This window comes from Miniopterus schreibersii (assembly GCF_964146895.1).
Source record: "Miniopterus schreibersii genome assembly, chromosome: 1".
NCBI lineage: Eukaryota > Metazoa > Chordata > Mammalia > Chiroptera > Miniopteridae > Miniopterus > Miniopterus schreibersii.
The window spans coordinates 105,738,723-105,751,544 of NC_138101.1; the positions used below are offsets into that span (position 1 = coordinate 105,738,723).

General features: G+C 43.7%; 1 protein-coding gene and 1 pseudogene across 4 annotated transcripts in view; both read left to right on the plus strand.

Annotated features, from left to right (window-relative positions):
- Positions 1–1,685: 1,685 nt before the first annotated feature.
- On the plus strand, positions 1,686–4,347 carry LOC308568440 (large ribosomal subunit protein eL6 pseudogene; annotated as a pseudogene). The gene is made up of 2 exons: positions 1,686–1,712; positions 3,443–4,347. The product of its transcript is annotated as a large ribosomal subunit protein eL6 pseudogene (transcript).
- A 3,815-nt stretch (positions 4,348–8,162) lies between these two features.
- Positions 8,163–12,822, plus strand: part of ARID3B (AT-rich interaction domain 3B) — a 57,204-nt gene continuing 52,544 nt past the window's right edge. For all 3 annotated transcript variants that reach the window (XM_081138545.1, XM_081138546.1, XM_081138544.1), the window contains exons 1-2: positions 8,163–8,326; positions 11,248–11,863. In XM_081138545.1, the coding sequence (XP_080994671.1) occupies positions 11,327–11,863 (537 nt within the window). In that variant the 5' untranslated portion in view covers positions 8,163–8,326; positions 11,248–11,326. The remainder of the gene's footprint in view (positions 8,327–11,247; positions 11,864–12,822) is intronic.

Below are 12,822 nucleotides of genomic sequence, written 5' to 3' on the forward strand. Positions count from 1 at the left end.
AACAGACTCAACCTCTTGATGGAAGAAGCTGAAAAACACAGTAAGTCCACACTTAACATGGTTAATAGGTTCTGTGACTTTAAGTGAAATAACATAGCAAAACCAATTTTACCATAAGCTAACTGATATAAACAAGAGTTAAGTTCTCACAGCATCTCATCAATGTTATAATGAAATGTTATTCAAGGACTTGTTGTACTGTGGCTATTTTGTTTAATCTAGCATACCTTGGAAGCCAAAGTAGAGAGATGAAATGATATCCTTGTGACCAGAATGGGTGTATATCTCTGGGTTGAAATATTTCTATGAAGGAGGTGGGGGCTCCTCTGATTTAATTACTGAGGTCATCTAGTAAGGCTGGTCTCTTGGGTATTCTATTATACCTGAAGCAGAGATAAAACTAGAAGTGGGCAGAGGCTTGGGATCTACAGGTACAGGAAGGAATTTAGGTCTTGATCCCAAGAGCAATGGGAAGATATAGAGTATTTTAGGAAGGAGAGAGATAAGATCACTTGGGCTGCAGTGAGAACAGTAATTCTAGAAGCTTTGCTAGGAAGGGGAATAGTGAGATAATACTTTAGTCACAAAATATGGGGTCAAGGGACAGGTGTTGTTTTTTAAAGAACAGTTTACTGATTTTTAGAGAGAGAGGAAGGGAAAGAGAGAGAGGGAGAAACACTTATGTGAGAGTGTAACATTAATCGGCTGCCTCCTGCATGTCCTCTACTGGGAATCAAGCCCAAAACCCCAGCATGTGCCCTGACCAGGAATTGAACCTGCAATCTTTTGTTGCACAGGACGGTGCCCAACCAACTGAGCCACACGGGCCAGGGCCAGGGGTTTTTTTTGTGTGTTTTTTTAAGCAAAAGATGGTTAAAATTAGAACTTGTTTGAATGCTGACGGAAGGATCCAATATTGCAAAGGGTTAAAGGAAAAGCCCAGAGAATTGGGAAGAGAAACTTCAGTACACATGGAAGTTTGGCTAAAAAATAAAACAAATTATCTTACAATAAAATTGACTGTATTTTTGTCATATATTTCTATTGATTTTAACATGTGTAAATTCATGTAGCTGGCACCAAAATCAGGATACAGAAGAGTTCCACCACCCCAAACCCTATTTTGCTATCCTTTTATAGTCACTCCTTCACTCCTAACTCCTGGCAACCACTTACTTATTCTCCATCATTATAGTTTCAATCTTTTCAAGAGTGTCATTTTGAGACTAGATTCTTTCACTCAGTATAGTGCCTGTTGTTATAACCCCAAGTTGTTCGATATGTCAATACTTTACTTTTATTGCTCAGTAGTATTCCATTGGGATCAGCTTCTGATAGCATTCCTCAGGTCAGGAAATGATATCACTATTCTACCAGTTACTTGAGCCAAAAACTTTGGCATCATCCTTGACTCTTCTCTAACCTGTACATCCAAACCATTAGCAAATCCTGGTGGCTTTATTTTCAAAATACACATAGAATCTTCTTACACCCCACTACTGTCATCTATTTTAGGTCACCATCATCTTCTGCCAACACTAGTGTTTCTACTCTTACCCTCCCCAACCTTCACAGTCTATTCTCTACACAATAGCTAGAAATATCTTTTTATGAAGTCTGACCAAGTCACTCTTCTGCTCAAAACTCTCCAGTGATTTCAGTGGTAACAATCCAAAGATGTCACCATGGCCTACAAGACCCTGAATGATTGGGCCCCAGGCTACCTCTCTGATCTCATCTCCTACCACTCTCTCTGTCACTATTAACTATAGTGGTCTCCCTGCTATTCCTATATCATGTCAAGCATATTCCTGCCACAGGTCATTTGAATTTTCTGTTCCCTCTGTACGAGACACTCTTTCCCTTGCTATCCACATGACTCACTCCCATCAAGTCAATTTCAGTTTCTGCTTAAATGTCCCTTACCAATAAGTTCTTCTCTAACATCTAAAATAACACCTACCTGAGAGATTCCAAGATGGTGGTGGATTAAGTGGAAGCCACACTGACACTCTCCCAGGACCAAACTGGAATTACAACTAAAATATAGAAAAACCATCCTGAATAATCAAATGAAGACTAGCTGGAGAGCACCCTTATAACCAAGGACATAAAGTGGAGGAGACTGCATAGAGACTGGTAGGAAGTGTGGAGGCACGAGAGGGCTGGCTGGGCTCCCACAGTCAGCAGCTGAAGTTCCGGAGAGATATCTCAGCTGTGGGGGGTTCCCACTGAGAACTTTGGGTTCTAAATCCCAAGCTGGGCTCACCAGCCCAGAGCACCAGAACTGAGAAAGGTGCCCATATAACATCTGGCTGAGAAAAGCAGCAGGGTATCTGTCCACCAGGGAGAGATAGCTGGAAATGCAGGAACCCTCTTTTTTTAAAAAAATAAATTTTTAGAACACAATGAATTGCTTTTATTTTGGTATGCATTCACATCTCAGCAATTAGTGGTCCTGAACAGAAAACTGGAAAAATGCAGCAATTTTCCAGGATAGGCACCCTCTTAAAGGGCCAACACACAAACTTTTGTGTGCAGCCAGCTCACCTTGAGGTCCAGCAGAGAGAAGGCAGAGTGGACTAGAGCTGTATGAGGAGAATCCAGGGTTGTGGACTCCGAAGATAGAGCTCAGAGGGAATCTGTCTGGATTCCTATGCTGAGTCATTCCTCCATATGGCAGAGGACATCTTTCTCAGGCAGACCTTCACAATCCAGGAAGCTTCCTGGAGGGTATGAGGGGGCTATTGCCCCACCTGTTGAAAACCTCTCCACTCACCCTGTGGAGTTTATGCCTTGCTGTGTTTTACAGCCTGAGGCCCATTAAGACTCTTTGTATAACAATCAGCCTCTGAGCACTTTGAGTCTCTGCCTGATCTGCTTCTGGACCAGGGGCTTGGAAAAGCAGACCTGGGTACACATCTTAGTCCTGTCCAAATTCACCCAGTCCAGAAGAGGGAGCCACAAGCTATGGATTGCTGAAAGCTTCAAACAGGGTACTCAAAGCCAGTCACAAACAGCATCTGACATTGGCTTGCACCAGAGACCATCCAAAAAGACTGGGAGTTGCAGCAGATCTACCTAATACATAGAAACAAACCCAAATCGTCAGACAAAATAGGGAGGAAAAAAACCAAGCCTCAAATGAAAGAACAAGAGAATACTCCAGAAGAAGAGCTAAGTGAAATGGAGATAAGCAATCTATCAGATATAGAATTCAGAATACTGATTGTAAGCATGCTCAACTGCATGAGAAAAAAAATGGAAACTATGAAGGAAATGAAGAATATTAGAAATAAAAACTACATTAGAAGGAGTAAACAGCAGATTAGGGGAAGCTGAGGATTAGATCAGAGAATTAGAAGACATGGTAGAAAAAAATCACTCAATCAGAGAACCAAAAAGAAAAAACAATTTAGAGTTCTCTTTCCCATCTTGCAAGACGGAGGGTGAAAAGAAAACCGAGAAGCCGGATACTAAGGAGAAAAAAACCTGACACTAAGGAGAAGAAACCTGAAGCCAAGAAGGCTGATGCAGGTGGCAAGGTTAAGAAGGGTAACCCTAAGGCCAAGATGCCTAAGAAGGGGAAGCCCCACTGCAGCCACAACCCCATCCTCATCAGAGGAACTGGCAGCTATTCCCAGTCGACTATGTACTCCTGAAAGGTCATGTACAAGAGGAGGTACTCAGCTACTAAATCCAGGATTAAAAAGAAAAAGGAGAAAGTTCTTGCTACTGTCACAAAACCAGTTGGTAGTGACAAGAATGGTGGTACCCAAGTGGGCAAACTTTGCAAAATGTCTAGGTATTATCCTCCTAAAGATGTGCCTCAAAAGCTGTTGAGCCACGGCAAGAAACCCTTCAGTCAGCATGTGAGGAAACTGCAGGCCAGCATCACTTCTGGGACCATTCTGATCATCCTCTCTGGGCTCCACAGAGGCAAGAGGGTGGTTTTCCTGAAAGAACTGAGCAGTAGTTTGCTACTTGTGACTGGAACCTGTCCCTTAATCAAGTTCTCTGTGGAGAAAACACTAGAAATTTGTCATCACCACCTCCACCAAAACTGACATCAGTGACGTGAAGATCCTCAAGCATCTCACTGATGCTTACTTCAAGAAGAAGAAGCTGTGCAAGCCCTGGCACCAGGAGAGTGAGATCTTCGACACAGAGAGAGAGAAATACGAGATTACAGAGCAATGCAAGGTTGACCAGAAAGCCGTGGACTCGCAGATTCTGTCTAAAATCAAAGCTGTCCCTCAGTTCCACGGCTACCTCTGCTCTTTGTTTGCTCTCACCAATGGGCTTTATCCTCACAAATGTGTTCTGAATTTCTTACGAAGAACCTGATTAAACAACTGATCTGTTTAAAAAAGAAGAAAGAAGAAGGAAAGAAGGAAAGAAGGAAAGAAGGAAAGAAAGAAAGAAAGAAAGAAAGAAAGAAAGAAAGAAAGAAAGAAAGAAAGAAAGAAAGAAAGAAAGAAAGAAAGAAAGAAAGAAAGAAAGAAAGACGGACTTAAAAACAGGAGGATAGTGCCCTAGCCAGTTTAGTTTAATAGTTAGAGAGTCAGCCTGTGGACTGAAGGGTCCTGGGTTCAATTTTGCCCAAGGGCACAAACCTCAGTTGCAGGCTTGATTCCCAGCCCCAGTCAGGGCACATGCAGGAGGCAACCAATTGATGTATCTCTCTCACATTGATTTTTCTCTCTTTCTCTCTCTCTCTCCCTTCCACTCTCTCTGAAAAAGCAATGGAAAAAAATGTCCTCAGGTGAGGACAGTTTAAGGGAGCTGTGGGACAAAATGAAACATAACAGTATTTGCATCACAGGAGAACCAGAAGTGGAAGAAAGTAAGCAAGGGATAGAGGACCTGCTTGAAGAAATAATAACAGAAAACTTCCCTAACCTGGTAAAGGAAAAAGTCACACAAGTTCAGGAGGCACAGAGAGTCCCAAGCAAGAACAACCCAAAGAGGCCAACACACAGACACATCATAATTAAAATGCCAAAAATCCAAGACAAAGAGAGCATCTTAGAGGAAGCAAGAAAAAAACAATCTGTTATCTACAAAGGAGCTCCCATAAGGCTGTCAGCTGACTTCTCATCAGAAACTCTACAGGCCAGAAGGAAATGGCATGAAGTATTCAAGGTAATGAAAAGCAAGGATCTGAAACCAAGACTACTCTACCCAAAAGGTTATTATTCAAAATAGATGGTGAAATAAAGAGATTCCAAGACAAAAAAAAGGCTAAAGGAATTTGTCACCACCAAACCAGCATCGTAAGAAATGTTAAAGGGCTTGCTGTAATAAGAAGTAGAAATAGAGAGAAACATAGGCATAAAGAATTAAAATGGCAATAGATAAGCACCTATCAATAATAACCTTAAACATAAATGGATTAGATGCTCTAATCAAAAGACACAGGGTAGCTGAATGAATAAGAAAACATGACCTGCCTGGCTGGCATGGCTCAACAGTTGAGTGCGGACCTATGGTCCAGGAGGTTGCAGTTCAATTCTAGGTCAGGGCACATGCCAGGGTTTTGGGCTTGATCCCCAGTAGGGGGCATGCAGGAGGCAGCCAATCAATGACTCTCTCATCACTGATGTTTCCCTTTCTCTCCCTCTCCCTTCTCTCTGAAATCAATAAAGATATATTAAAAAAGAAAAAAGAAGAAAAAGAAAATATGACCCAAATATATGCTGTCTACAAGAGACCCACCTCAAAACAAAAGACTCACACAGGCTGAAAAAATAGTTTTGGAGGTCTTTAGGAAGAGATCAACTGCAATACAATCATAGTAGGGTACTTTAACACCCTACTGACTTCACTGGATAGATCTTCCAGACAAAATATCAACAAGGAAACAGTGACTTTAAATGACACACTAGATCTGATGGATTTAATTGCCATTTACAGAACATTTCACCCCAAAGCTGCAGAATATACATTCTCCTCAAGTGCACATGGGACATTCTCAAAGATAGACCACATGTTAGGACACAAAACAAGTCTCTACAAGTTCAAAAAGATTGAAATCATATCAAGCATCTTCTTGGACATTTACACCCTGGAATACTATGCTGCTGTAAAAAAGAAGGGTCCCTTACCCTATCAGGCAGCATTGTGTGGCCTGGAGAGTATTGTGCTAAGAGAAATAAGCCAGTCAGAGAAAGACAAGTATCACATAATCTTACTCATACGTGGAATCTAATGAACAAAATAAACCTATGAACAAAATAGAGCAGAGACACAAAAGCATGGTACAGACTGATGAATCTCAGAAGGAAGGCAGGGGTGGGTGGGGAGAGATTAACCTAAGAATTTATATGCATATATGCAAAACCCATGGACACAGACAATAGTGTGGTGAAGGCTGGAGGGGGATGTGCAGGGTGGAGGGGATCAATGGGGGGAAAAGGGGACATCTGTGATACTTTCAACAAATTAAAACACAAAATAATAAAATATCAGCTACCTGACACCACTGTCTAAACCTTACCCTGCTGTGTTCTTCTTCATAGCACATATCCCCTCATAGCAGATATATATTTGTTTCTCTGTCTCTCTGCACTAGAAAGATCCTTTATGACAAGGAGCTTTTTTGTTCAATGCTCAACAAGCACCTACATGAGTGCCTTGCCTGGCATATAGTGAGAGTTCAATGAACATTTTTGATTGCATTATAGGAAGAAAGGATAGAATGGGAATACATGTAGATTTCTAGATTTTAGGGCATTCTACATTTTCTGTTACTTATATGTATAGTAAGATAATTAGAGGAAGGGGTACAGTAAGTGTTGGGTTGGAGATCTGCAGACATGGTGGAGAGCAAGTTAACCAGAAAAATATAATGAAATTTCTAGGCCCTGTTCACAGTCCATTTAAGGTTGAAATTATTAATTTAGTGATAATCTGTTCAACAGGACAATTTTCTATGACAAGGCACAGGCATGGAGAGGCATGTTGATCCATTCAGGGTAGAGTACTCAGTTGGGGAAAAATGTTGGACAGGCTTAAGAGTAAATAAGAGCAAGATTGTAGTGATGTACCATTAAATCTAAGGTGGATAAGGAGGGAAGTGAAGAGTGAAGGCTAAGCACAGGCTTTCAACAGATTGTCGGTCCTGACATAGTGAAAAAAACAGTTATGGTGAAGTTCATTTTTCTTGTTAATCATCCCCCAAGTATATATTTTTTCCCATTGATTTTTAGGGAGGGGAAGGGGGGGGGAGGGAGAGGGACATGGATGTGACCCGGTTTGGGTAATCAAACTCGCAATCATTGGGGGGGGGGGGGCACCTCTAACCACTGAGCCACACCGGCTAGGGCTATGGTGAAGTTCTTGAACAGTCGAGGTGAAAGGATATCAGGCTGTGACTGGACAGTATTCCTGACGTCAGAGCATTTTTGGTGATAAGATCCAGGTTTTTGAGTGGGATTGAGAGGCTGATATTTAGAGTCGCTAGAGATAATGCACGGATGTTAATTGGGTTGTCCACATTGACTATGAAATTATCAAGATGGGAGACAGAAGAAAGTAAGGTATGGGGTTGGATGCACAAATAAGTAGATGCTCTCTACAGAGGCGGTTAAATGGGTGAAGAGTCTTGACAGTAAGCGTCGGAGAAGTAACGCTTTTTACGGGGTGGCAGTGTTTGGCACATAATCCCCCACCTTTGGAACCTCGAAAGTGAGAATACTAATGCCCATGTGACGGGTGTTCCAAGTGATGCCTCAAAGGACAGCCAGGTCTCAATCCACGAAAGAATGGAGTTCAGAGAAAAGTTGATCTGGAAGCGGGAATCTCAGAAGCTGGAAAGGGGACGGCAGCAACAGAAAACACTGACACTCCTAGTTCTTGATTTACCTTCTTCCCGACCTGCCACCCGCGCAACACCAACCTCCGCAACCCAGAAAACGCGCAGAAAAACCTGGTGAACACCGGCTCTTTTTCAACTCCCGCGGAAGTGCTCACAACCGATCGCTTCCACGTCCGCGCTTTTCCTTTGGCGGAAGCTTCCGCCAACTTTAATGCGCTTCCGCTCACGACTTACTTGGGTGGAGCGGTCCCTAGAAGTCACTTCCGCCTGACTCCGCCCCTCGATCCCCTTTTGGCCGCTTCCGGCTTCAGGCCGCACCCCATCCCGTGAGGCCCCGCCCTTTCCCCCAGCCCAGGGTGGACAGGCGGGCCCCGCGGCGCCGCTTCCGGTGCGGGCCCCGCCCCGGCTGTGGCCCTTGGTTTCGGACCAGTTGGAGACGCAGCGTTAGCGCCGGGGCGTGAGCATCCGCCTCCTCCGCAGCCGGCGGACCTCGGGCGCCCCGCATAGGTAAACTGCGCGGGCCCGGCTCCCTCAGCCGCGGCGGGAGCAAGGGCTGTAGCAGGTGGAGGGGACGGAAGGGTAAAAGGGAGGCAGGTGTGCAGGGGTAGACGCGAAGGCGCTGGCCGACTGAGCGCGGGGGTTGCGGGGGAAAGGTGAGAGTGCTGGGAGGAGACCGGAGACGCCCTGCGCCCTTTAGGGTGATTGGAGATAAAGGGATGGTCCGAGTAAAGGCCCCCCCCCCCCGGGGAACTGAGAAGGCGAGATGGGTGGGATTGGGGCGATCAGAGAAGAGCAGGCGGATTGGCTGCGAGGGCTTGATAGAGGTAAAAGTGATAAGGCTGGATTGGGCAGGGGTTATAAAGAACCGGGGTGGGGGAATAACCGGGGAGGGAGGTGTGGGGCTTGAAGGGGCCGAGGCTAGAGAGATCCCGCAGCGAAGGTAGAGGGAATGGTGAGCGAGGCTGGGTTCAAAGCTGCAAACAGTCGGTTGCTCCAGTCTTGGTGGTCCGGGAACTTTAGGGGAAATGGGGGAGGGGGCCGTGTGAGGGGACGAAGTGGCTTAGATTTCTGAGATAAGTTTCTAAATGTAGGCAGGTGGTATTGTTGTTTGGATCGACTGGCTGCTTAGGGACGGAGGAAGATGGGCTTTTGGCGGGGAGGAGGGTGTGTGTAATTGAGTTGTAGAACTGAGTCATTTAAATCTTACTAAAGAGACTGAGACACAATCCTCCTCTGCTGGGGACAGCATACAGAGAAGATGGTGCCACCAGAAGCAGTTGTTCAATAACTGGCAAGACTTGGCTGAAAAATTTCCGGTTCGTGATTGACTGTAATGATTATAAGGAAATTTAAAATGGCCAACGAATTATTTGCTTTATTCTTTTGTTTAATTTTCTTTGATGCAAATTGTTTTTATTTTAAATGAGCACTTTTGCTAACTATTTAATGTGGGTGTAAATCTTTTCCTGCTTTGTTACACTATAAAAAGGGCTAAAGCAGAATGAAATTATGCTACAGGCATAACTCACACTTTCTAAACGGCTAAAAGAGGAATTAAAGGTAGTAGCAGGCAAGCTGGAATTTGAATCTTTCTCAGAATATAAAAGGCAAAAGCTTCTAAGAGAAACAGAAAATTAGGCTTTTATCTCTATTTTTTTGCCTAGCTTGAAAAATTAGACATTTTTTTTCTCTAACTCATTAAAATATTTATAAATCCAAGCAGTTTTTATTGCTAGGGATGTGATTACTTCCCCATGAATTTTTGAAGATGCTAGACATTTAGTTTTTTTTAACCTTTCTACCCAATCCTAAAACAACAGAACAACGCGAATATCAAGTCCCAACCTGTTCAGTGCATTCTCCTTTCATGTGATAATAACATTGTATGCCACATTGCAAGCCATGTTCACCTAAAATTTACCCAGGCGTAGTAGTGACCCCCATGCAGTTATGGATCCTTGCTGAGGAAACAACTCAAGTGAAGATTGTTGGGGGTAGGGACTTGGAGAGTGAGAGGAAAAGAGCTTGTGAAAGGGGTGTATATTTGGAGACTGACTGGTAAGAATGCCTATAAACCAACCCCCAGAATACATTTGACCTGAAAGCCTTTTCTTTTTGAATTCATCATAGAATATAGTAGAAGTGAATCAGAACGAAAGGGGATGTGAAGAGTTTACTTGGCTGTTTATAAAAAAGAAGCATTAACTTGTTTAGATAATATTGATATCTGTTTCAAATTAATTAACTTTAAAATCTCCAGAGGAATTCCTCCTTGTTTGTTCTTGCCTCCTTGGGGGGCATACATTCTTTTATCTTGTTGAAGTTAGATTCTTTTTGAGGGTATAATGTCCAGTTGTCATGGCCTACCCACTTGAAAAGCAGGCTGGCAATTTGATCTGGGAAATTTGAAAAGTTTAGACCTAAGAGCAGTTTGCTGGATTCTTCTTTTCTGTGAAAGAGATCATTCTGTCTGCCTAATAGGTCTGTGTCTAGCTTGGATGATAATTTCTTTCTCTGATGGGCCTGAGAACATAAACAATAATTTCTCTTTTGTAGGCAAGCCCTTTTTTTCCTTTATTATTATGGCTTTCATACGCACAACTTTTTTTTTAAATCCTCACCTGAGGATATTTTTTCCATTGATTTTTAAAGAGAGTGGGAGGGAGGTGGGTAGGGGGAGAAACAGAAACATCGATGTGAGAGAAAACATGTCAATTGGTTGCCTTCTGCACACACCCCAACTGGGGCCAGGGATCGAACCGGCCACCCTTCGGTGCGTGGGCTGATGCTTTAACCACCTAGCCACACTGGCCAGGGCAATACACACAACCCAGTTGCCTTTCCAGTAATAAACAGATTAATGTTTGGTAATGCCGAAGGAGAGAGATCAGAACACAGATGCTTGTAGACTTGATTTTGTCTGGATTTGCCTCTTTTTAAACCTGCACCATCTATCACTACTGAGATTCATCCCATATTTCCCTCTTAAGTCCTGTTCCTCTTCTTCACATCCTTCCCTGCCTACCCACCCCTGAAATTCCCACCACTCACTCATCCATTTTAAAATTCAGGTTTAGGAGCATGTATTTATTTCTTTTTTTTCTTTTAGTCCTCACGTGACGATATTTTTCCCATTGCCTTTTTAGAGAGAGTAGAAGGGAGGGGGGGAAAGAGAGACAAACATCAATGTGAGAGAGACATATCGACTGGCTGCCTCCCTGGCAGGGAGCCAACCCACAACCAAGGTACGTGCCCTTGACTGGAAATTGAACCCAAGACCCTTCAGTGTGCTGGCCAATGAGGAGCATATATTTAGTGTTCAGAACTCATACCCTTTACTGGAGGGAAAAAAGCCTTTTATACCTGTTTTACATAGTGTTTGTTTTTTTCCTTTTTTTCTCCTTTGTGGTTTCTATTAATCACTTAAGGTTTAGACCCAGTGTGCCTGCTGGGCTGTGCCCAGGTTCAGAGCCATGCCAATTGGTGGGTGAAGCACTTGAGGCCCTGATGGAACCGCTGCAGCATCAGCCACCACAGCAGCAGCCATCGAACCTAGCTCCTCTGGGGATGGATGCCAGAGCGAAGCAGGGACAGCAGATAAGAGAAGCCCAGTTCTTGTATACCCAGAAGCTGGTCACACAGACTCTCCTTTCTGCCACATCTGGGCGTCCTTCTGGCAGCCCTTCCCTGGGTCCCTTAGCCAGAGTTCCTCCGGCCACAGCAGTGACCCGAGTTTTTGAACGGAGCAACGCAAACTCAGAGCATGAGGAAGAGGAGGGAGGCTTGGAAGATGAGGATGGGGATGATGACATTGCAGAGGTGGCTGAGAAAGAGGGCCAGGCTGCTTCAAAATATTTTCATGGGCAAAAAGTGGCTCACCAAGACCCCAGAGTGGCACCCGAATCTGGTCTCCTTCCAGTACCAGGGCTCCCACCACACGGACAGCAAGCTCAAGAAGACCATGCCAAAGGTGCTGCCAAGGCCCCACCTTCAGTCTCCGCAGCTGGGCAGCCAGGCTGGAAACAGGATGAGCAGCTCAAGCAGGTCAGTCTTCTGGTGGTGGGGGTCATTTGTTCTGCCTAAAGGCTAGCCAGAGAGGGGTACTGGACTGCCAGGGCCAGGGTCTATGCCAGTCTGTGCCTTCTCACCCTGCTTTAGTGACCAGCAGCCTAGGCATTAACAGACTGAATTTTTTTGTCATACTTGTTTTGATTAAAGCAAAGAAATGTGTAAGTTACTGCTCATATATTGTTACAAGTTTGAAGTAAAAAAATATCAATACAGTCCTTTTTTTAAAGGAAGGATGAGGTAGCAACAGTGTTATGAGGGATATCTAAATATGAGACGTGTAATTCTTATTACAGATTTTCTAGTAGTAAAGTAAACAATCTTGCCTAAGACAGTTTCTTAGCTCCAGGCTAACCCAGGAACGTGTTCTTTAAGGACAGTTTTATTGTTTTGCCGCTAAATGTAGCTGACAAGAAGCACTTGCATTGTATATGTTTTCTAACAGAGAGCCTTGTAGACAAGATTTCATTTCACTAAAGGTAGACCTCAAAATTCTCATTTTAGCCAAGGCTAGCTTAAGTGATTTTTAAACATAGCTGAGCATTAGCATCATCTAGGGAGCTTTAAAAATATATAGATTGCAGGGTCCTAATGAATTATATCAGAGGGTGGAGCTTAAGGAGTCTTCTTAACCAAGCCTTTGACTTCTAATTCCTCTTCTCTTTCTGACCTGCAAAGCAATTTTTCCTCACCCAAAGAATGGGAGCAATGTTAAGTTGTTCTGGGTAGAGTGACTTACTGGTGCTTAGGCAAGGAGTTCATGATAAAGCTAGTAATATTTGCATACTCCCCATAAGAACATACTCTTCATGTGGTCCAGTGCTGCTGTTTAGAAATCAGTCATGAAAAGCTGTGGATTTTCACAGGGCAACTAAAAGTCGCATAAGAAAAGTTCTTTGGAACCTGAAAAATCAGCCTTTCTATAAAGGAACCTG